Source organism: Platalea leucorodia, assembly GCF_965183815.1.
Source record: "Platalea leucorodia genome assembly, chromosome: 5".
NCBI lineage: Eukaryota > Metazoa > Chordata > Aves > Pelecaniformes > Threskiornithidae > Platalea > Platalea leucorodia.
The window spans coordinates 32,022,871-32,046,998 of NC_138827.1; the positions used below are offsets into that span (position 1 = coordinate 32,022,871).

Here is a 24,128-nt window from a genome sequence, read left to right on the forward strand (position 1 = left end):
CAATGGGGTCCCAGCGCTGGGTGCTCTGCAGCCCCAGGGTCCCCGGGAGCCTGCGCCTGGCTCGGGGCCGCAGCCTGGCGGACTGTGCCGGCGCTTGGGAGAGCACCATCTGGTTTCCAACTAACAAACGCCCGGCGCTGGCTCCCGGCAGAGGAGTTGCTGCAGCGGTGGCGGCTGTTTACAGCGCGCCAAGGCTCTGGCATGTCCCCGCCAAGTCCCCTCTGCTTTCCCCCTTGGCCGCAGGGCTCTGGGGCTGCATCGCGGCCGTGCAAAGCCCGGTTCCACGCCCCAGCCCCTGCCCAGCCTCTGCTTGCCCAGAGGATGCCGCTGCCCGCCAAGGCTGTTGTCGCAGACTGCCCATCCCCGAGGAGTGCCCGCTGTGGCATGGCTCCTGCCCGCAGGGGTTTTCCCACCCCCTTTGCTCGATGGGGTGGGACACGCAGTAAGGGGACAGGGTGGGCTCCCCGGCCACGCCATCCCTTCTCCGGGCGCTTGGTGGGTGCGGTGCCCGGCTCACCCCGGCATCTCCCTGCGGCAGGGGTGAGGGGCGAGGGTGGGCAGAGCCCCCGAGCGGCCCTGGCACGGGGGCGAAGCCCCAGGCCCCCACCTCACACCCGCAGCTCTCGCAGCCACCGGTGCCACAGAAACACTGCGCAGGGTGGGGGCTGCGCGGAGCCATTTGCCTTTAATTGAATTTATTTGTTACAACCCCAAACAATGTAAAGCAGGCTTCTCCCAGGCTCCAGCTGCCTGCCTGCCCATTAAAATACCATCTAGAACAGCAAATCCCCCCTCCCGCCTTGATATAAAACAGCCGGTCAGCAAGAAGCGGCAAGCAAAGTCTCCCTGCGCACGAGCCGGTCCCCTGCTCGCTGTCCCGCTCCCCCAAGGCCAGTGGCCCGCAGGGCTCCGAGTCCCCTCCCGGGTGGCTCCAGGGGAAGTAGGGGTCCTGCAGGGAGACCCAAAGCCCCCGGCTCAGAGCAGACCCACTGTCTGGGAGCCCATCGCTGCGGCGTCAGGGCAAGGACAGGCTGAGCCCCGTCCTGCCCACAAGCATTTTCCAGTTGGATTTTCGATCCCCGTTGGCAGGGCAGGATCCGGCCCTGTCGCTGGGGTTGTCACCTTCCCCCTGCAGAGCTTGGGAACCCCAAGCTGTCCTTCTGCTGAGCCCCACACCCTCACCCCCAGGCCCCGGCAGACACCAAGGGGGTCTCCATCAGCCATCCCACGGCTTTTCCAAGGACATGGATGTCGTTTCCCTGCCTGCAGGGTACCAGCGGGAGAGCCCCAGGTGGAAACCCATGGTGACAGAGAGGAAGCGGATGGAGAGCTGGGGGGAACCAGCGGTGCTGGAGAGGAGGACAACTTAGTTTTTTAAAATTAAGTTTATAAAAAGCAGCAGCTGCCCAGCGGTAGTGTGGGTCCACTGAGGAAGAGGAATGGTGGAGCTGTTAATAGCAATCAGGCAGCAGAAGTGCTGAATAGCCGTTTCCCTTCTGTATTTGGGGACACGCCAGATGCTACAGGCCTATCGCCGGACGAGGGAGAAACCCTTTACGTGCCGCTAAGGCCCAGGAGAGCTCGGTGGCAGCGGGTCGGGCTGGCGGGGGCCGTGGCCGGGGGGCGCGGAGGAGCCGCCCGAGGAACTCGGTTTATTTATGGGGTTTTCCCCCATTTTTGGCCAGTAAGGGGATGCCAGGATGAGCATCACCGTCATCGCTCCAGGGCAGCAGGGTGGGCAGTGAGGATGGGGATGCACGTGGGGTGGGGGCTGCTCCATGTGGGTTTACCGACCCGCCTGGGTGCCCTCAGCAGCTCTTCGGGGCACCGTTCCCAGTGGGAGCAGCACCCGGTCTGCCCAATAAAGACCTGAGAAGGGCGTAAACTGAGCAGAGAAATAGTCCTAATTACCCCACAAATTATTGGTGGCATTTGCCCCTTGCCCTTTTGCCAGCCCCCTGCCCCATGGGGTGTTGGCTGGGCTTGGCTCCCCATGGCAGGGGATGGGGCAGCACTTGTGGGCACACCCAGAGAGCGGGGTGTCTTCCCGCCCCCCACCACGGGCCTGGGGAAGTACCTGGCCCTTGGGGAGTGCAACTGTCACTGAGGGTGGGGGGACACCCTGCTCTTGGGGGAGGGGGGGCATGTTCTTGGGAAAAGGCATTGGGGGGGATACCCGGCCCTTGAAGGGGGGATTCCCATCCCTTGGGGTGGCTGTAGGGAAGACGTCCAGCCTCTGGGAGGGGGCTGCCTATCCCTTGGGATGGGGGGGGACGACTGCCCAGCCCTTGGGGGGTGGACATAGTGGGGTATCCAGCCCCTAGGAGGGCTGCCTATCCCTTGGGAAGTGGTTATGGGAAGATGCCTGGCCCTGGAGGGGATACCTGGCTCTTGGGGTGGCTGGGGGGGGGTCTGCCCAGCACTGGGGTGGGGCTATGGGGGGAATGCCTGGACCAAGGTAGCTATGGGGGGATGCCCATCCTCGGGGAGAGGCTACAGGGGCGCGCCCTGCCCTTGGGAGGGCTGTCCGTCCCTTGGGGCAGCTCCGGGGGGCTGCCTTCCCTTGCAGGGTAGCTGTGGGAGAAGGATGTTCATTCCCGGGGGCGGCCATGGGGGGATGCCCCGCTTGCGGGGGTGCCCGTCCTTGGGGGAGAGCTATGGGGGGGCTACCTACCCTTGGGGGGGTGGTTACAGGGGGTGCCCCCCCCGGGGGGCGGCTGCGGGGGGATGCCCTGCGGCTGGGGTTTGCTACGGGGGTGCCCATCCCTTGGGGTTTGCTGTGGGGGATCCCCACCCCCGGGGGTGACAGTGGGGGGGTGCCCACCCCCGCGGTGCGGCTGGGGGGGGGGGGGAGGGGACCTGCCCATCCCGGGGGGTGTCTGCGGGGGGGCTGCCGGTCCCGGGGCGGGGGGTGCCGCTGCCCGCGGGCGGGGCGGGCCGGAGCGGGCCGCCCCCGGTGCCGCCGCCGCCGCCGCGCTCCCCCCCGCGGCGGGGCCGGGCCGGGCCGCGCGGAGCGGGGCGGGGGGGCGCCGCCGTGTGTGGCCGCCGGCGGCGGGCGCGCCGTTGCCTAGCAGCGGCGATGGGCGCTGCCGCGGCGGCGGCGGCCAATGGGAGCGGCGGCGGCGGCGCGGCCCCGGCGCCCCCCGCCCCCGCCTCCCCTTTAGAGGCGCGGCGGGCGGCCGGCGGCACACAGCCCTCCGCACCGGCCCCGCCGCCAGCACCGGCCCCGGCCCCGCCGCGCGTATGGGGGCCGCCGCGCTCGGCCCCACATAACGGGGGGGTGCCCAGCCCGGCCCCGCCAGCCGCCCCGCCATGCCGGCCGAGCCCCCCCGCTCCGCGCCGCCGCTCCGCGCCGCCCGCCGCAAGCCGCTGCCTGAGGTAAGGGGAGAGCATCGCCCGCTCCCGCGGGGGGCTCCGGGCCGGGGGAGGGGGGTCTCGGGCTGCGCGGAGGAGCCCGGGGCGGGGGGGGGGGGGGTGTCCCCCAGCATCGCGGGTGCCGGTCCCGCTCCGCAGCCCCGCGGAGCGTGGCCGCGGCGGGCATCCCCTGCCCGGGCCGGGGCTCCCCTTCTCCGCTCCCCGCCTGATCCTCGCCCTCTCCCCAGGGCAGGGCCGTGGGCCAAAGGGCCCCGCTGTGGCTGCGGGCCCGCTTTCAGGCGCTGCTCTTCGCCCTGGGCTGCCGGATCCAGCGGCACTGCGGGAAGGTGCTCTTCGTGGGGCTGCTGGTGTTCGGGGCGCTGGCCGTGGGGCTGCGGGTGGCCTCCATCGAGACCGACATCGAGCACCTCTGGGTGGAAGGTAAGCGCGGCCTCACGGTCCCAGCCGCCCGTGGGAACGGTCCCGCTCCCGGCCGCGGCTTTTTGTCCCCCCCGACCCCGCGGGCGCGGAGGTGCGGGGCCGGCCCGGAGGCAGGTGACAGCGCGGGAGCGGGCGGGAGGAGGAGGAGGAGGAGGAGGAGGATGCGGCTGCCGATGCCGCCGCCGGGGCCCCTGCGTGCCGGCGCTGTGGGATGCCCGCGAGCGGAGCCCCCGGGGCGCGCGGCGCCGAGCGGCGAAGGCAGCCCACGCGTGTCGTGTCCCCGCGCGGAGGAGCGGCGGCGTCCCCGCGCGAGCGGACACGTGCGGCGGGGACGGTGCTTGGCGCCGGCCGAGCGCGCGTGTCCCCACGCGTGGGCGCCCCCCTCCCCGCGCTGCCGCTCTCCCGCCGCCGGCCCCTTCCCCGCGGGAGGAGCCCCCGGGGCCGCTGGCAGCCCCGCACCGGGGCAGAGCCGGGGCCACCGCGGGACCCCCGCCCCGCGGGGCCGGAGCAGCGGGCAGGGTCAGGCCGGAGCAAACCCCCGTTCCCGAGTGGAAGCGGCTGGTTCCCCCCCGCCTTTGTCGCTAAGCAGCTCCAGCGTGGGTTCTTCTCTCCCCTCTCCCTGCAGCCCCGCTCCCCCAGCGCGGGGATCCGCTTTCCCCGCGCCGCCCTCCCGCCTCGGGGGCCCCGGGGGGGCAGCGCCCCGCACCGCGCCCCCGGTCCCTGCCAGGCCCGGGCCGGGGGGGGTCTCCCAGCCTGGGGTCCCCGGCGGGGTGCTGTGCAGGGGCAGATGTTGCTCAGCGGAGGGGTGTCAGCCATCTTTGTGCGGGAGCGCTGCCTCCTCCCCCACACCCCGCTCCCTGTGTGGTCCTCAGCTACTCTTGGATTTGGTTCAACAATAGAAGCAACTTTGCTCTCCCACCCCCTTTTTTTTAAAAAAAAAAAAAAAGGCCCTGCGCTCCCTTGCTACTCGCACACAGACGCACGCACGCACCCCTGCCCAGCAATGCCCAGCGCTCCCACCTGCTCCCCGCTCCTGAGGGGTGTTTGTCCCCCCGCCCCAGGTCTTGTCTCCATCACCCCTTTCCTCCGCAACACGTAGCAGAGAAATCCAGTGGTACCTCCCGGTTCGGCCGGCGCCTGAGCGGTGGCTCCTGGAGCAGGGACACGCTCCCTCCGTGCTCGCCTTGCTCCGGGTCGTGGCTCCGGCTCCGTTGGATTTTTATTGTGCTTTTGGGGTCGCAAGGAGTTGGCGTTTCTTGCAACCGTGGCCGGAGCCAGGGAAGTGGCTGCGGTTGTTCCTGTTGGGGGGGAAAGGGACTTGCGGTATATTGGGCTGGAGAGTGGGATGGGGAAGGGGCCGAGCCTGGGGATGGCTGGAAGTTCCCAGACACCCGGCTTTTCTTGCACACGCGTTTGTGCCCCACTGTGCTTCCCTGCTCGTGTGGGTACGGCCAGGAGGCACTGCGGCTGCTGTTAGAGGACATTCCCCCCGCTGTGGTGTGGCTGTAGCACGGGTGCAGGGGCCTCTCTGAGGAGCTGGCTCTTTCTCATGGCTGGGGCATCTTCTTTGGTGTCAGGAGCTGGATTTTGGGTTATGTGTTTTGTTTTGTTTTTTTCTTTTTTTTTTTTTTTTTTTTGTTACCCCACGGTGGAACACTGCTGACCTGGGGTGTCCTGCCCCTTCCCGGGAGATGGGTGCACTGGGGTCTGCACACACCCCCTGCTCCAGATCTGCAGTGCCTGGGGTGGGGATGGCATGTGATGCTGGGGTGCTGGGGGTGCTGCTCGGGGCCCCCCATTTGGCCTTCCTGGGAGGGCTCTTCCCCCAGGAGCGTGCACTTGCGGCAGAGCCCTCTGTGCCTTGCTCCTTGGTGGCACGGCCCCAGTGTGCTCGGGAAGGCTGTCCTCGGGTGTTGGCACTACCTGCAACCACCAAGGGTGATGTGGCCGGGGTGGCTTTAGTCCCGCGGGGTCCCTGATGGGGTTGCCTGGGTCAGGATGTGGAAGGTTTGCAGCATCTCTTTCAGTCTCATGTATCAGTTGTGGGGCTGCCTCCCTTCCCCATAACCATCCACGGGTGCTTGCCTCTCCGCTGGCCTCTGCTTCTGGATTTTCTGGCGGGATCAAAGCATCCACTGGTGTCCTTGAGTATATCCAGCCCTCCCTAATCTCTGGGCCCCATCCTGGTGTGGGGGTGTATGTTACTGGGGGGCAGGAGGCCCTGGGGAGCAGGATGCCATTTCCCAGACTGTGTGGTTGGATCCTGAGCACTGTAAGCTGCTTCTGGATGCTCTCAGTCACCACTTTCTTCCGTTGCCGGGTGTACGGCAGGGTGGCCAGTGTACGTGTGCCTCTGCAGCAAGCCTGGTACCGCTCTGCCAAGTCAAGGCAGCGCAGCCCTTGCCCCCAGGCTGGCAAAGCTGGGTGCCCCCATCAGCCTGGCCCCAAAGCCTTGGGATCCCCAGGGTGCCGGGGGAACCCAGCTTCTGCCCTCGCTGGGTATGTGTGGGGAGATATTTGCAGGAGCACGGTCCATCCCAGCCCTGAGGCAGTGCTGTGGGTTGTTTAAGGGGCAGAGTATGTGTGCGGGGAGCCCTGGTCCTATCATCCTAGGCCAGTAGGTCCCAGCCCATCCCTCAGCTCAGAGGCTGGGTGGCTGAGGATCCTGGGAAGACTCTGATGACCCCCTGAAGCTGGGCTGTGCCTGCTCACCTGCCTCTGCCCAGCCAGGCTGAGGGATGTGGGTTGGTGATGCTCCAACCCAAACCACCTCACCCAGGTGAGGTCCCAACCCCGCAGGAGCGGAGCATGACCCTGTGCTGGGCTGTCGCCACTGCAGGCTGAGCTCAGCCCTTCAGCAGCCAGGGACCTGGCGGGTGCTGGTGGGCAGGAGAGGGAAGAGAAGAGAGCTGGTTCTCATGGGAGCATTTCCTGAGGGGAATAGGGTGGGCAGCCCTGCTTTGGCCCCATGGCTGGGGTCAGCGTTGGGGCCGTGCCAGTGGCAAGTCCCCTGATGGTCCCCCTGAGCCTGGGCTGTGACCTCGGCCACCGTGGGAAAGTGCAGGGTCCGCTGTCCTGATTTGGGGAGCGTCCTCAGGCCCGTGGGCTGGGGGCTGGCTGGGGGATGCTGGCAGTGCCCTGGGCTTGTGCCTGACCCGCATCCCTGTTTGGGAGAGGGAGGGAGGCTGTGTCACCCCATAAATTGGACTCGACTGTGGAAATGTTCAATTAGGCTCCTCCGAAGCAATTAGCCACTCAGAGGCTTTGAAATCCTGGCTAGCGGCGAGTGTTGAGTTACCTCTAGACACCTGGCAGCTGTTCCCGGCTCTCCCAGGGCGTCTGCAGGGCTGAGGGGCCGGGGCGGCGAGCTCCGGGCAGGCAGAGCCCTGGGTGGTGAATGGGCCTGCCTGATTTATAGCGCCGAGGGCTGGTTCAAAGGAAGGCCGGGTTAATTCCTAACCGGAACAGCCCAGCGCCCTGTGCAGCCGTCGCGCTCTCAAAGAGCTGCTGAGTCTCCGCAGAGAAGACCTCGATCCTCTCCTGGAGCAGTCAGGAACGCCCCGAATGTGCCAGTGGGATGAAATGGGATGCGTGGTATAGGGGCAAGGGGAATTTGCTGCCTTGTTCTCAGCTTGGGGCAGGAAGCCAAGACACCCCCAGCCCCCTTGGCAATAGTTTGTTTTTTTTTTTTGTCCTTCCTTGACCTCTGCAATAGGACTTTGCATGGGGTGTCCCCTCCCTGGCACCCAGGGCAGGGCTGGGGTGCAGCCCAGGGGCTCCCCCTGCAGCAGGGGCAAGCAGGAGAGGAGACCCTGCCTGCCTCCCTCTTTGCAGAGAGAGGAGCATCAGGGATGCGAAAGCCACAACGAAAAGCCAAGGATGGGGATTCAGCGCCCTCCCTGCCTCTGCCTTGGGGAGACCGTCTGTGTGGCCCCTCTTCGCAGCCCCCATCTCCACTGCATGTGGTGGGACCCACGGGGTCTGTGGGGCAGCAGCTGTGGGGGGGAGCAGGGTGCTGTGGCCATTCCTGGGTGGGCGTGGGGAGAGGTGGGTGGTCTCGCTGCTGCTGGCGGGTGGGTTTTGTGGGGTGAGATGTCGGTGCAGGGGCTGAGGAAGGAGCGGGTGAAACCGGTGTATGGGGCTGGGGGGCTGCGTGGGGCTGGTGCCGGCAGCATGGGGGGCTCTGATGGCGGCTAGTCCCTGCGGTGGGGGCAGCGAAACGCCTGCTGGGATCTGGCCTGAGCTGGCCTCATGCCCAAGGGGTGGCTCCTGGGCTGCCACGTCCCCACTCTGTCCCCAGACGGATGTCCTGTGGGAACAGGGCCCCCACTCCTCTCTGGGTGCAGCGACACAGGTATCGCCCCGCAGGGAGGGAAGGGGCTGCCCGGGGTCCCCAGCGCTGCCCTGGGGCCCCCTCTGCCTGGCCTGGTGGGATTTGTCCTTCTGTTTGCAGGATCTGGGCATTCTTAGGGACCCTGTGCCCCCATCCTCAGGGCCTTGGAGAAGCGAGGGGCAGCTGGGGCATTGCCATCGTGGGGTGCCGAGGTCCCTGTTATCCTAAAAACCTGCCTGCCCAGCTGTGCCCTCTGCTCCAAAGCACCTTCTTCCTTGCAGCCCTGGCTGGCTCTGAAAGGATCTTTCTTCTGGGGGGGGAGGGGGGCTCGCCCAGCAGCCCCCCGCCTGCCCAAAGATGGGGCGCAGGCAGTTCGCCTTTATTTATCTTCGGGAGGCGAGCGTGAAACCTCCTTGTTTTTCCTTTTCCCTTACTTGACAGCTTGGTTGGCTTTTTTGGGCTGGAAAATTTTGCTAATTAACCCAAAAAGACTGGGAGACTCTTTACAGATGGCTGTGGCTTATCTGCCCTTATCCATTTTGCTTTGCCTTTCAACTTATATTTTTTTTTTTTTATTTCCTAGAAAGTGGTGTGTTGTTTTGTGTGTTTTTTTTTTTTTTTTAAACTTAGACATATCCGTGGACATAGGGAGGGGGCTCTTTTTTTGCATTTTAAATGTTATTTGGCGGCTGGGAGGGGGCAGCGCCAGGGCCCGAGAAGAGGGTTTTATTATCTGCCTCTCCCTCGGGCCTGGAAAAGTGGTCTGAGTTCAAAAAATTCATTTCTTGCCTGAATGAAGCCAGCAATGTGGAAAAATTTCACCATTCAGAGGGGGATGAATGTATGTTTCAACCACACATTAAGTGACATTAGCAAGCAGTGGAGTGCCTAATGTGGCCATTTTTCACAGCAGCCAACAGAGGGGGTGATTAGCATAATTAGTACAGGCAGCCCTATACATATGGAAATGGCAAATGCCTAAATGCCAACACCAGTGGAAATTTATGTCAATGCTGACAGGAGTCTTAGCGGTGAATAGTTCCCAACTGAATCCCCTCTCCCCTTTTTTTTTTTTTTTTTCCTCCTCTTTTTCGGGGGTCACGCTGTCCCCTCAGTGCCGGCCGGGGCGGTGCGAGCTGCTGGCTGCCCCCCTGCCCACGCTGGGAACCGCTGCCTCGCGATTTGGGGTAATAAAGACATTAATTTAGCTTCACTGTTAAACAAAAGGGTTTGGCCAGGGAGCCGGCCTCAAACGGGCCCTTTCAGCCCCTCCGCTGCTGGCTTTTTGAAGGCATCCCCCACTTCTGCTGCCCCTCTTGACTTAGACGGGTGATGGGAGCCCCTTTGGTGGGGCTGGGTTTGGTCGGAGGCGCCGGGGCAGTGGCGAGCCCATGTTCATCCCTCGGCGCTGCTGGGGACACCCATCTGCCACGCACCCCCCCCCTTTCCCTGAGGCCAGCCCCGTGCCGTGGGGTGAATGTGGCCGGCAGGACGTGTTTTGACAGGACGGGGCCGCGGGGCTTTTGGCGAGGCCGGTGGTAGCGGCCGGGACAGGTAAAAATGGCTCTTTCAGCGTGCCCTGGGCGAGACTTCCTCCGGAGCAGCATGGGTCCTTTCACTGCCTCCCTAATCCAGCTAATCCGCCCCACAACACTTTGAAGGTGGCCTCCAGCTTGCACGCTGCTCGGCACGGGGAAGCGGCTGGCCAAGAGATGCTCGGGGCGGCGCCTCGGGACCCCCTCCTGCCGGGATGTGGGATGGTGGACGGGATGCAGGATGATGCCAGCATCTCTCCGTTGCCCCCGGGGGGCTTTCATCACCCAGGGGTGGGCATATCTGCCAGTGTGATATGCTCTGTCTGTGCCGTGGGGAGGCTCAGCGGTCTGGCGTTTGCCCCCATGGGTACCCCTGGTTGCTGCAGAGGGGGGTCCCCACGGGGATGGCTTTTCCCAGGGGATCTCAGCATGACCTTGCCTCCCCCCCCAGCTGTGGACTTGAGTGGGGATTTCTAGCCCTGGCATTGGGATGTTGCGCTGTGGAAAGGGGGCTGTTCCCCAAGGGATCCCCCCCTTACTGCCCCCAGCCTTTCCCTTGCTGTGGGGCACAGCTGGAGCTGGGGTCAGGGCTGGCCTGGCCCTGGGGCTCACTGGCCCTGGGGCAGGGCTGCAGCATCCCCTGTGCACCAGCCAAATCTGTGACTCTACACGTTCCTCACAACAGGCAGGAGGACAGGGCCTGATTTTTTGGAGGCCAAGCAAGGACATGTACCCAGGCATGTTCCCGCCCTGCCACCCTGTCTCATCCGGGTCACCCAAGCGGTGGTGACAGCTGCTGGTGGTGCCCAGGTCCCATCTGCAGAGCAGTGGCGCAGCCTCCACCTGCCCTGGAGGGACACAGAGTGGTCCTTGCAGCAGCATGTGTCTCCGTGGCTCCCAGCACCTCCCCTGGCCCTCCCTCATCTCCAGCTCCTTTGCCCTTGCCAGGCAGGGAGGGCTTGGTGTGGGGCTGGCAGCCTGCCCCGACCCACTGCCCTCCCGGTGCTGCCCAGGCACGCTGCCCCGTGGGAGCTGGGGCTCTGTCCTGGCTGGGAGCAGGAGCAACCCCTTTCCCCCCCGCCGCACCCTGGGGCTGCCCATGGCTGGAGGGTGCAGGGGGGGCTGCGGTCCCTGCACCCAGCGGGGCAGACGAGGGCACAAGCTGGTCCCGCTGGGCGAGGGTGAGCCGGCTGCAGCGCTGGGGCTGCGGCCGTGGGCCCTGTGCCAGGAGGGTTTGGGGAGCGGTGTCGGGGGGGCGGCTCAGGCAGGGTGGCCGGGAAGGGGGCAGGGAGGCTCCCGCCCTGCTCTGTAATTTTGCGGCGGATGCTGTAATTACGGGGAGGGCTCCCCCGGCGTGGCTCACAGGCGGGAGGCAGCCGCACAGGCAGCCGCCCTCGCTGCCGGGGACCCCGGCCCCTCCCTGGCACCCGTGCCCTCCCTGCTTCGGCACGGTGGGGGCCTGCTTTGCACCCTGGGTGTTTGAGGTGTGGGTGGGCATGGGGTCCCATCCACTCTCTGGCCCATGCTGCTGCGTGCCTGCACCCTGTGGCCCCCCGCAGTGTGAAACCCGCGGCCAGTGGTACCCAGAAGCGGTGCCCACCCCAGGGAGGATGCTCGCGGAAGGCACGGCTGCCTCCGGGGACCGTCCTGCCTCCGGGGACCGTCCTGCCTCTGGGGACTATCCTGCCCCCAGGCCCTGCTGTGAGGTTTTGGGGGGCGTGGGGGTCCCTTTGCTCGGTGTGGGGGTCCGGGGGGGATGGGGGCGAAGGCAGCCCCCGCTGGGGAGTGGAGCGGGCTGTTAATAAGCAGGACCAGGGCGCCTGATTGGAACCAGAGGGCCCTTTGCATGAAAAAGCCGAGGGCTCCCTTTGTTAATTGGACTAAAAAAAAAAAAAAAAGAAAAAAAGAATTTACATACAGTTCCTCATTAACGTGCTCATTGTTGGTATCGGGGTGCCCCCCCCCCCCCCCGGCCCCCTCCCCGGGCCGGGGGGCTGCGTGCGGCGTGGGGCGTCTCGCCCCGCTCCCGGCCCCGGGCTGGCCGGCGGGCGCGCGCCCGTTTGAAGTGTCCTTGGCAGCCCTGTGTGCGCTGCCTTGTCTTTTCATGTTGCTCTTTGGTTAATTAGGGTGTTGGAATTTGAGGCTTCCTCACGGCCTTTGAAGCTTGCTGACGGCTCGCGGTGCCCTGTTCCAAATTAACACTAATTACAAGGGATGGCTTTTTATTTTCTCTTTTTTTTTTTCTTTAATTTTTTGGGGGGCTCCCGCTCCCCCCCCCCCCCCCCCCGCTTGCAGATGTGCGGCTCCTCCCGCGGCTGTGCTCGGCAGAGATGCCCGCGCAGCGCAGCAGGATGCGTCCCCAAGGAGCGGCGGCGATGCTGGGCACCCCCCCATCGCCGCGTCCCACCGCTCGCCCGGGTTCAGCGTGGGTGGCACGGCTGAGATCAGAGCAGCTCGGTGCACCTCCCGCCCGACCTCCCAGCCTGCCGGGAAGGGGACGGGTGTCCCCCCCCACTGCCGCCCTGTGACACCCACCCTCCCTGTGTCCTCGTCCCCTCGCCCCGGGCGCCGCCATCCCCTCTGACACACATACAAAGGCCGCGGCCGTGTCCCCCCCTCCCCGGCCCTGGCACAACCTCCATCCCAACTGGCATCTGATGGACACCAGCTGCTCCCTGGCCCAGCCAGGAACAATAAAGACGGTTCCCCCCCCCATTCCCAAAAAGGAGGAAAAAAAAAAACCAACCAAAAACACCAACCATATAATAAGTCATTAAAAGGGAAGATTCTGCTCCTTATTTGCGGTCTCGCTCTGGCCTCCTCGGCGCTGGCGGGGGGCCAGGCCCGCTGGGGCCCCCGCCTCTTGCTGAGGGAGCATCCCAGCGCGGATGAATCCTGACCGCCCTCCCCTTCCCCAGCACCCGGGGCTGGGCAGGAGCCGGCCTCCCCTCCACTAGCAGTGCTGCCTCGGATGCGCCCTGATGCCGGGCACCCTGGGGCATCCCTGGTGGGTCGCACTGGGGTGAGGGCTACATGCAGCATCCCCTCCCCAGGCAGGGGGCTGGGAGGAGGGCAGCCGGGTGTTGCACTTAGGGGTCTCAGGATCAGCCTCCCGCCCTCCTCCGGGCTGTGTCGTATCCCCTTCGCTGTGCCAGGAGGGATGGGAGCCCCTTGTTTGATGGGGATGGGGACAGCTGTCCCTGGGATGCCATGTGAAAGGCCACTCAGGGTCTGAGCTCAGCCTCGTCTGCGCTGGAGGGGGGAGGTTCTCTTCTGCACCAAGGCAGCTGCAAATAAAGTTGGTGGCTTCTCCCAGAAACCTCGGCCCTGCTGTGCTTGGGGCTCTCCCGCTGCTGTTGGGGGTGGATCCCAGAGCCTCGGTGGGAGGAGAGGGGTCCTGCAGAGCTCCCCAGCACTGTGTCCCTCCCCTGTCCCCAAGCCCTTCCCGGGGCAGCCTGCACCTGTGGGGGTTTGGGGGTGCCCACCTCTCCCTACACCCATCCCCTGGCCGAAACGCTGCCTGCCTTGGGGTGCCAGGGAGCAGCTGGGCAGGGATGGGGTGGGGTGTCCCCAGTTGTGCTCGCTGCATCGGGGTCCAGTTGTGTTGGGCATCTGCGGCATCCACTGCAGCACATGGGTGGGAGTGGGCAGGATGCATCCCATCCTCTTTGCCAGCTGTCTGTCCGTGGGGTTTTTCCAGGGAAAGCAAAGCCGACGAGCTACTCTGGGGCTGGAAATATCCATGTCGGTGGGAAGGGGGATGCCTGGTCAGGCGTGGGCTGGGGTGCTCCCTGCTTGGATCCCCTGGGTGTGAGTGCCCAGAGGATGGAGCAGTTGGGGAACCCTATGGCAAGAAGGCCCCCCCGGGTTAACGTGGCACCACCTGATGCTGTGGGGCCTCGCTCCTGCCCATCCCCTTCCCTGGGCATCCTGATGGGCGGGACAGGTTGGTGGGATGGGGGCTCTGCCAGCCTTGGCACTGAGAGGGCATGTTGCGGTCCCCTCCACAGCAGGCAGCCGGGTGAGCCAGGAGCTGCGCTACACCAAGGAGAAGCTGGGTGAAGAGTCTGTCTACACCTCCCAAATGTTGATCCAGACCCCGAAGCGGGATGGGGAGAACATCCTGACGCAGGAGGCCCTGCAGCTCCACCTCGAGGCGGCCCTGGCTGCCAGCAAAGTCCAAGTCTCGCTGTATGGAAAGTGAGTCCGGCTCCGGATGGGGGGAAAGGGACCCCCACTGTGTCCTGCGTGTCCCCCACACCCCTTGCTGTGTCCCCCGTGGAATGATGCCCATCCTCAGCTCCTCCTTCTGCCTTTCCAGATCGTGGGATTTGAATAAGATCTGCTACAAGTCGGGTGTCCCCATCATTGAGAACGGCATGATCGAGAGGGTGAGTGGCAGGCATGGCGTGGCTCCCAGGGAACCCCTTGCCATGGGGGATCAGTCCCCCAAAAAATGGGCAGCAGATGGGCCACGGTGGGGATGGGGCTTGCCAACCCCGGGCACTGCAAAGTCACCACCAGCTCCGTGCGGGAGAGCGCAGGTTTGGGCAGCCCAGCAGGGCTGGGGGGGAAGCAGGGGAGGCCTGATCCATCCCTGCTGACCCCTCACATCTCCTCCTCCTGCAGATGATAGAGAAGCTGTTCCCCTGTGTGATCCTGACGCCGCTGGACTGCTTCTGGGAAGGTGCCAAGCTGCAGGGAGGCTCAGCCTACCTCCCGTGAGTTCGGGGGGCTGTTCTGGGGTGGGAGGGGGGCTGCAGGTGGGAACAGGGCCTGGGGGGGCTGCCGAGGGGCTGTACGTGTCCTCCCCATGCAGCCTGCTGCTGGTTGTCCTGCTCAGCCCCAGGATGGTCCCACCACCATTGCTCATCCTGTTGGGTCAACACCTTGGGGACAGGTCCCTGTCCTTGTCTGCCTGGCCTGGGTGGCACGGGCAGGGCTGCACCACTGCCTTGGGGGCTGCAGCCCATGGGCAGGAGCTGCCCGTCCCTGCCATGCCATGCTGTCACACCAGCCAGGGATGGGGACACGGGGACAGAGGCCGTGCCGCAGGCAGGTCCCTGGGGGCTGCTCCCCACCGCAGCTCTTTGTGGGTGCCACGATGGCGAGGAGGCACCCACACTCCTGAGCTGTGCCCAGGGACACAGAGGGCGCAGAGTCCCCGGGGTGGGTGGCGGGTGACTCCCGGCCAGCTCCCCGCACCACGGCGGTGGGGCTGGGGACCCCAGGCCGGGCGAGGGGAGCCCCCCCCCCACATTCCTTCTGTTTACGTGTGTGTTTGTCCGGGAGAGCCAGGCGGCTTGTGCATTGTCAGCAAACGCAGCCCCATGCTTTCTCATGCTAATGCTGCTCTGAAAGCTGCCCCTTGCCAAACAGATGAAATAGTGGCCTTATTCAGGCTGTTGCCGGACGGGAGGAGGGGGAAGGGGCCGCAGCATCCCTAGCCAGGACTGGGGGACCAGCTTTGCCCCCCCAAGTCCTCAGGTTCTCCCCATCCCAGCCTGGGGAGCAGCTGGGAGCAGGAGCGAGCAGGGCTGGGGTGGCTGTGCCGAGTGGGATGCTGGTGGCATCATCCCTTGGGATGGGCAGCATCCTGGTGCTGGGGTACGTGGCAGGCAGGATGGCACCCGCAGCAGCGGTGGGACCTGGCTCTCCTCACAGCCGGGTGAGCGGGTGCCCAGGCGGGCACCCCGGCTGAGCGCCGGCCAGCCCATGGGGACTCGTCCCCCTTTTTAACGCGGAGGGGTGAGCAGGGAGCGGGGCGGGAGCTGGGAGAACAAAGAGCAGCAATCTATGGAAAGACAAAAGGATTTGCCCTGGCTCAGTGAAGCAAGCGAAAGCAGATAAAAGGGGCTCTCTTTGGAAGCAGCAGCAGCTCCGGTTGGTATGTGGGAATCTCGAGCGGCCGGCTCCGGCCCAGCCAGCCTTCATGAATTATTAGCCTGCGTTTCTCCCCAGAGCCCACACTCGCTCAGGGCTTTTTCTTCCCCTCTTTGGAGTGCAGGCTGGGTTATTGGCTTTTTTGTCTGTCCTTTCTGTCTTAAAAAAGAAGCCGAGCGAGGCTGGGAGCTGGCCCCCGGCACCCTGGGCTGGGATCGAGGGAGCAGAGCATCTGCAGGCAATGGAAAAGCCCCTTTTCCCGAGTGCCCAAGTCCCATGGGGTCCTGCTGGACCTCCAAGGACCTGGTCTGTGCCCAGCTCCCAGCACCATCCTTGAGCACCCAGAACCTCTGCTGAGCCCCAAAACCTCCAGCTTGGGAGGGAGATGTCAGGAAGGGCTGGAGGGGATGCCGGGAGCCCTTGCCTGCCTGCTCCCCTCTATCAAGATGTTAGCCCGCGGGCAGTAATCGGTCTGACTGCTCACACAAAGCGGGGCCAGGCGGCGGGGCTGGCTCCCCCCGCTTTGTCCCAGCCTAACAGGATCAGGCATGCTACTTGACTTGGGGCATGGCCCGCTGCGCAGCGCAGGGCACGGGGGATGCCGCAGGCGGGCCAGGGAGCGGGTAGGGGATGTGCTGGGGACTGATGCTGCCCCTCTACATCCTCGCACCCTGCCTTTGAAGGCACCCCCGGGGCCTGCAGGCACGACCCCATGCATGGGATGGGGTGGCAGTGTTGGTGGTGGTACTGCATGTGGGTTTCGGCATCCCCCATCACCCCGGTGCCTCTCTCTCCCCAGGGGCCGCCCGGACATCCAGTGGAGCAACCTGGACCCTCTGCAGCTGATGGAGGAACTGGGGCAATTCACATCCCTGGAAGGCTTCAAAGAGCTGCTGGATAAGGCAGAGGTGGGGCAGGCTTACATGGAGCGGCCCTGCCTGGACCCCCGGGACCCCCAGTGCCCCCCCAGTGCCCCCAACAAGCAGAGCCAGCAGGTGGGTCACAGCCCGTGGGGACCAGGAGGGGTGCGGGGGCTTCCTGCCCTCCCCACGGTCCTACATCCCTGATGCCTCCCCTCTGCCTGCAGAGCCCCGACATCCCGGCCGAGCTCTCAGGGGGCTGCCACGGCTTCTCCAGGAAGTTCATGCGCTGGCAGGAGGAGCTGATTTTAGGCGGCACGACCAAAGACTCCCAGGGCAAGCTGCTACGGTGAGAGCCGCCGCGGCACGGGCGTCCCCAGGCACGGCGCAGGGGCCCAGCTGTGGCACTCCCCCCTGGGGCGGTTTGGGGCAGGGTCCCCTCACCCTTATTCTCATCCAGTACCCATGGGAACCCACCCTGGCTGCAAGAGGGGCTGTGGGGCTGTCTGGGAGAGTGTGTGAGGCTGTCGAGTGTATGGGGCTGGCAAGCTGGGCAGTGCTTCGGAGCAAGGAGGGGGGGATGGGGGGCAGGATGCCTGGTACCTCTCCCGAGTGTCCATGATAGGGCTGGGAGCTGTGGGGTGGGGGACAGACCCATTCCTGCATCCCGGGGCACTGCAGCCGGTCCCAGCAAGGTGCGTGCCTGTCCCCCAGCGCTGAGGCCCTGCAGACCATGTTCCTCCTCATGAGCCCCCGGCAACTCTTTGAGCACTTCAAGGATGACTACGAGATCCATGACATCAGCTGGAGCGAGGAGAAGGCAGGCGCCATCCTGGAGGCCTGGCAGAGGAAATTTGTGGAGGTGGGCACCGGGGACAGCCCCCACGTGGGGCTGGGCAGGGGTGAGCCTGTGCGTGGCATCCTCCTGCACCTTCATGTCGCCACAGGTTCTGGCATGGCTGTCTTGTGGTCTGGTGGGTCCCTAGGGACCCTCAGTGGTGATGCTGACACCCTGGGTGGCTCTGGGGGGCATGTACTGGGGAGCAGGGGGGTTCTGACTCCTCTAACGGGGTGAACCTCTGACAGCTGGCGCAGGACTCCATCCCACCCAACGCCACGCAGAGCGTCCATGCTTTCTCTACCACCACGCTCAACGACATCATGAAGTCCTTCTCCGACGTCAGCGCCATCCGGGTGGCTGGGGGCTACCTCCTCATGGTGCGTGTGCCCCCTCTCTCTCTCCACCACCGTCCCTCTCTCACCCCCCCCGTCCCCACTAACCCGCTGCGCTCTTCCAGCTGGCCTACGCCTGTGTCACCATGCTGCGGTGGGACTGCTCCAAGTCCCAAGGGGCCGTGGGCCTGGCCGGGGTCCTGCTTGTGGCTCTCTCTGTGGCCTCTGGCCTGGGGCTTTGCTCACTGTTGGGTATCTCCTTCAACGCAGCCACCACCCAGGTACGTGCTGGGGGAAGAGCTGGGTACTGTGGGGCTGGTGGGACCCTGGGGACTGCGGGGTGACTGGGTGGCCAGGTCCCCTTCTGGGCAGTGGCCGTGTCCCACCACTGACGCTGCCTGCTCTCCATCAGGTCCTGCCCTTCCTGGCCCTCGGCATCGGTGTGGATGACATGTTCCTCTTGGCTCACGCCTTCACCGAGACCAGCCAGCACATCCCCTTCAAGGTGAGCGCCGAGCCCTGCCCAGGGGCTGCATGGTCCCCTCCCGCCTCCCTGCAGCCCCTCTCGTCACCCGCTCCGTCTGTCCCTGCAGGAGCGGACGGGCGAGTGCCTGAAGCGCACGGGGACCAGCGTGGCTCTCACCTCTGTCAGCAACATGATCGCCTTCTTCATGGCAGCCCTGGTGCCCATCCCTGCCCTGCGCGCCTTCTCCCTCCAGGTTTGGCTGGGGTCCCTCTCCGGGGGGGGGCGCAGGAAGGGGTGACCAGACCCAGCTTTGACATGTCCCCCTGCCCGCAGGCTGCGGTGGTTGTGGTGTTCAACTTCGCCATGGTGCTATTCGTCTTCCCTGCCATCCTGAGCCTGGACCTGCACCGCCGGGAGAAACACCGACTCGACATCCTCTGCTGCTTCTACAGGTATCGGCGCTGGGCTGGCCAGGATGGGGCTGACCCCATGGGTCCCCCCCAGAAGCATGGAGTGACTCTGCTCCTCCCTCTCAACATCTTCTCCTCCTTCCCTCTCTCCTCCTTCCCTCTCTTCCTGCAGCCCTTGCTCCTCGCGGGTCATCCAGATCCAGCCCCAGGAGCTTGCTGACGCCAACGACAACCACGCCTGCCACCCCTCCCCTTACGGGCACCCCGGCGTGGCCACCAGCACCCAGATCACCACCACCGTGCAAGCCTTCACTCGGTGCGACCCCTCAGGCCACCACGTCGTCACCGTCCTGCCGCCCACCTCCCAGGTGTGCACCTCACCCGCTGTCCTCCTGCCCCCCACTGACCCCCTGGGCTCGCAGGTCTTCGCCCCGTCCAGCTCCACCCGGGACCTGCTGGCCCAGCTGGACGAGGCCAAGGGCGGACGGGAGTGTGTCCCCCTGCCCTTCTGCCGCTGGAGCCTCGCAGACTTCGCCCGGGAGAAGTATGCCCCACTCCTCCTGCGGACCCAGACTAAGGTGAGGTGGGGACAGCCTCGGCGGTGCCACCCAAGGCAGGTGGGTGGCACGGGACCCCGCCTGACCCCCCGCTGTCCCCGCAGGCAGTGGTGGCGGTGCTGTTCCTGGCGCTGCTGGGGCTGAGCCTCTACGGCACCACCATGGTGCACGACGGGCTCTACCTGACGGACATCGTGCCGCGGGACACCAAGGCACACGCCTTCATCTCGGCTCAGTTCAAGTACTTCTCCTTCTACAACATGTTCATCGTCACCAAGGGCGGCTTCCACTACCCGGGCGCCCAAGCTGCCCTGCTCAGCCTGCACCAGGCCTTCAGCACTGTCAAGTACGTGGTGCGGGAGGGCAACCGTGACCTGCCCAAGATGTGGCTCCACTACTTCCAGGACTGGCTGAGAGGTGAGGGACATTCCTCTTCTCCATGCCCTCCCAAACCTGCACCCTCCCTGCTGGCCTGGGAATGCCTTTCCTGGCGTGTGGCACCCTGGGGAGGGTGGTCCCATGGTGCCTCCAAGGCGCCCAGCAATGCCAGGCTGAGCCCCGGGGTTTCTGTGTGCCCATCCTGCTGGCACAGCATTTCCCGGGGTGCACGGGATGCTGTGCAGGGTGGTGTGCCCCAAGGGATGCTCACCCCTCACCCTTTGTCCCCAGGGCTCCAGGCCACCTTCGACAGGGACTGGCAAGCTGGGCGCATCACCCACGACAGCTACCGCAATGGCTCCGAGGACGGGGCACTGGCATACAAGCTCCTAATCCAGACCGGCAACAAGAAGGAGCCCTTCAACTTCAATCAGGTGCGTGGGGACAGGGCTGGGGTGACCGGGCTGGGGGTGATGCTGTGCCCACTGCCCTGCTCATGCCCGCTCCTGCTCTCTCCCCGTAGCTGACCACACGGCGGCTGGTGGACGAGAACGGCATCATCCCCCCTGACACCTTCTACATCTGCCTGACGGTGTGGGCCAGCAACGACCCGCTGGGCTTCGCCGCCTCCCAGGCCAACTTCTACCCACCGCCACCCGAGTGGATCCATGACAAGTACGACACCACGGGCGAGAACCTGCGAAGTGAGTGAGCACGGTGGGCTCCCCACAGCCCCCTCCTGCCCCCCGGCATCCCCCTGCAGAGGACCCCACTCCCTGCACCTTTCCTGCCCCGCAAGCATCCGCCCAAAGAGAAACTCCCCACATCCCTTGTCCTGTCAGCATCCTCCGGTAGGGAAACTGCCCTGCTTCCCTGTGCCCCACAGCTCATCCTGCTGCACCCCATGCCCTGAGCATCCCACTGTGCACTCCCCCTGCCCTTCGCCCTCCTGCCACAGCAACACCCCCTGCTCCAGCCCATGAGCATCTCACTACAAAGAAGCCCCTCTGCTCTGTTCTCCCTCTGCCCCATAAGCGTTCTCCTGCTCCCCATGACACCCTACCCCACAAACATCGTGCTGGCAAAGAAACCCCCTCCGCCTTGCCCCTATTCTGCTCCCTGCACACTCCCCAGCCCCGTGGTGCCCAGCCAGGCATCAGGCTGCCTGGGCTACCCTCAGGCTGGTGTGGCTGGGGTGCCCCCATGCTGCCTGCACTCCCATGCTGCCCATACCCCCATACTGCCCGTGCTGCCCCTACCCCTATACTGCCCGTGCTCTCCTCCCCAGTCCCAGCAGCCCAGCCGCTGGAGTTTGCCCAGTTCCCCTTCTACCTGAGCGGGCTGCGTCGCACAGCTGACTTTGTGGAGGCAATCGAGAGCGTGCGGGCCATCTGCCAGGAGGCCGCCCAGCGCCACGGGGTGCTGAGCTACCCCAGCGGCTACCCCTTCCTCTTCTGGGAGCAGTACATCGGCCTGCGCCACTGGTTCCTGATGGCCATCAGCATCCTGCTGGCCTGCACCTTCCTCGTCTGCGCCCTGCTGCTGCTCAACCCCTGGACGGCCGGCATCATCGTGAGTACGCACCCTGATGCATGGGGACAGGGGGGAGTGACCGGCCGTGCTCCCATCCTGCTGGGTGGCCCTGCGTACTTGCTTCATGGGGATGGGGCGATGGGGTAGCCAGGGGCACCCTGGGTGGAAGGGACACCCATATGGAGGTGGCAGTGGGTGGGGCACACCCGTATGGAGGGATCAGGGACATCGCTTATGAAGGGAACGTATGGAGGGGACAGGGGTCTGGGGACATCTGTGCAGAGGAGCGTGGGGGGAACACCCATATGGAGGTGGCAGCAGGAGGGCAACCCATATGGAGGGATCAGGGACACCCCTTATGAAGGGAACATATGTAGTGGGCAGGGTTTGGGGACATCCATGCAAAGGAGGCTGAGGGCCACCCCCAATAGATGGGACAGAGGGACACCCCGAATAGAGGGAAAAGAGACAATAGGGTGAGGCTGCCTTATGTGGAGGGGTAGGGTCAGGTATGCCAGGCAGAGGGGACAGCTGTGCAGAGCCACCCCTCACTGACCCCACTATCCCCCAGGTCTCCATCCTGGCCATGATGGCAGTGGAGCTGTTTGGCATCATGGGGCTGATGGGCATCAAGCTGAGCGCCATCCCCGTGGTCATCCTCATTGCCTCGGTGGGCATCGGCGTGGAGTTCACCGTCCACGTGGCTCTGGTGAGTGCAGACAGACCCCTGCCTGGCCACGGTGCACCGGTTCCCACTCCCCAGCACCCTCACCCCCTCGGCCACGTGCCAATGGGTGGCCACATCACGGGTGGCACACGGGGACGAACCCCGCGTGACATCCCCACCCCACGCAGGGCTTCCTGACGGCCGCGGGGAGCAGGAACGTGCGCTCGGCCGCAGCGCTGGAGCACACCTTCGCCCCCGTGATGGATGGTGCCGTCTCCACCCTCCTGGGTGTCCTCATGTTGGCTGGCTCCGAGTTTGACTTCATCATGAGGTGAGCACTGAGGAGGGGTAAACCAGCCACTTGCTGCCCCCCAAAAGCTTTGGTGGTGGGGGCTGGTGAGTGTGGCAGCCCCCCTGACTGGCGATGGGGATGTGGGGCAGCTGGCAAGGATGTGTCTTGCTGGGGCCACCAACCCCGTCTTGCATGGAGGCTGGGGAGACATGGCGGGGCTGGGGTGTGTGGTGTGGGAAGCCGTGTTTGGGGTGGGACGGGGTTCGCGGAGGCTGTGCCTGCTTACCCCTTCTGCCTGCGGCCCCCAGGTACTTCTTTGCAGTGCTCACCATCCTGACACTGCTGGGGCTGCTCAACGGGCTGGTGCTGCTGCCTGTTCTGCTCTCTGTCATCGGGCCACCCCCTGAGGTACAAGACCCCCGTCCCGCCTCTCCCTGTCCTTCCCCCACCCCATACCCACCTCTCTTCATCCTCCATTGCCCCTCACCCTGTCCCCCCTTCACCCTATACCTATCCTTGCCTTGCCCAGTCTCAACCTCGCCCCATACCCGCCTCAGCCCATCCCTCACCCTGTGCCATCCCTGCTGCTTTACCTTTCTTTGCACCATATCCAACTTACCCCATACCTGCATGACCCTACTCTTGCCTCACCCTGCTCTGGAGCACCCCCATCCCTCCCTGACCCATTTGACCCCATCCCTGCCTCACCTCCTGGCTCCCTCATCCCACACAGCCCTCGCCCCATCCTCACACCACCTCCTACTCCCTGCCAGCCCCTGCTTCTCCATCCCTGCATGTCCCCGGTCCCTCTGACGCTGTCCCCTCTCTCCCCAGGCATCCTTGGTGGATAACGGCCCCCGCCTGCCCCCTCCGGAGCCGGTGCCCCCGTGCCTGGGCCCTGGGGGGCTGTATGTCCGACGTGCCCCAGCCTGGCCCGCCACTTTCCCTGACCCCTCGGACACAGAGCGCTACGCAGAGGGTGTGGGGCTGGGCAGCCCCCAGGGACCCTTCATCGTGCCCCCTGCCCCGGCACACATCCTGCTGGAGGCTGGCAAGGACCCCAGCTTCCCCCGCATCACCGTGAGTGTCTCTGCCCGCCATGGCATTGCCAGCTCCCCAGCATCCCCTGGGAGAGGGTCACGGATAGAGTTGGGGGACGGGGGCTCATGGGTCCCCTGTGACCCTGGCGGGGTTGCTGGAGGGATTCTCAGCACAGCTGGGGCCCCTCACACATCGTTTACCCCCTCACCAGGTGCTGAAGCCCTACAAGGACAGCCCGGAGGTCCAGGGGAAGAAGGAGGCTCCCAGCCCGCAGCCTGCGCCCTCCCTGCCCTTCGGGGAGCCGTGCCCCGTGCCACCCCGAGACTACCCGCAGCCCTGCCCGCCCGGCGCCCGGCCAGCCCCCCCTGCAGCCCTGCCCACCTACAGCACCCACCTGCAGGGTCCCGCCGGCAGCTACACCACCGTCACGGCCACCGCTTCGGTGACGGTGGCCTTGCACCCCACACTGCCTGGCTCCTACCCCAACTTCAGCCCCGAGGGCTTCCCTGGTGGCGAGCGGGACTGCCTGGAGGAGCCCAGCGTGCTCAGCACCGGTGGCACCACCATGCCCAGTGCCTTCGAGATGCAGAGCATGGGACGCCGCGGGGCAGGCGCCCGGCACTAGGTGAGCTATCCCGGGGCTCATGCATCCCCCCCTATCCCGGGGCTCATGCATGGTGGCTTGGGGCACAGGTTGGGTTTAGAGGGACCTGGCTGACCCCCTCCTTTCTCTCTCCCCACAGGTTGCTGGCTCCTGGGCAGAGCATCTCCCCAGCGCCTGGTGGGCACAGGAGGGTGCAGAGCGGGGTCGCCCGCATCGTGCTGCTAATCGCCGGAGCGGCGATGCCCCCCGGTCTCAGCCAAGGAGGACCGGCCCCCCGTGCCCCCTGTAAAGGGGCTCAGCAGGGCAGGCTGGCACTACTATGCAAGCTGTGTGCAGGCCACGCCGTGCCCGCTTGTCCCCAGCCCGGGGCTGTGCCAATGGTGCCATGTTCCCCGTGCAGGGTTTGGGGTTACCCTGCCCTGGGCTTGTTGCCCCCCCCCCCCCCCCCCGAAATGGAAGCACTAACCCCCCCTCTGTTTCTGGAGCTGCTGGCAAGGTGGGCTTGGTGCTCTGCCAGCTCCCCCCCTGCGGGGTCACTGCCTGCTCCCCGTCACCTCTTCCTGGAACCCCCCACCCGGGCCCCATGCTGGGATGCCCCAAC

At 65.5% G+C, this 24,128-nt stretch overlaps 1 protein-coding gene across 1 annotated transcript; it reads left to right on the forward strand.

The window, feature by feature from the left end:
• Positions 1 to 3,079: 3,079 nt before the first annotated feature.
• PTCH2 (patched 2) lies at positions 3,080 to 23,548 on the forward strand (the record flags this gene model as incomplete). The annotated part of the gene is given in 26 exon segments (XM_082314506.1): positions 3,080 to 3,149; positions 3,152 to 3,217; positions 3,220 to 3,292; positions 3,294 to 3,432; positions 3,603 to 3,795; positions 13,674 to 13,863; positions 13,985 to 14,054; positions 14,293 to 14,384; positions 16,346 to 16,541; positions 16,634 to 16,755; positions 17,121 to 17,268; positions 17,493 to 17,624; positions 17,705 to 17,860; positions 17,992 to 18,084; positions 18,173 to 18,298; positions 18,379 to 18,497; positions 18,628 to 19,033; positions 19,117 to 19,429; positions 19,682 to 19,824; positions 19,914 to 20,094; positions 20,679 to 20,962; positions 21,495 to 21,632; positions 21,779 to 21,921; positions 22,191 to 22,290; positions 22,717 to 22,962; positions 23,135 to 23,548. Coding segments are annotated over 26 exon segments (4,353 nt in total).
• Between the last annotated feature and the right edge of the window lie 580 nt (positions 23,549 to 24,128).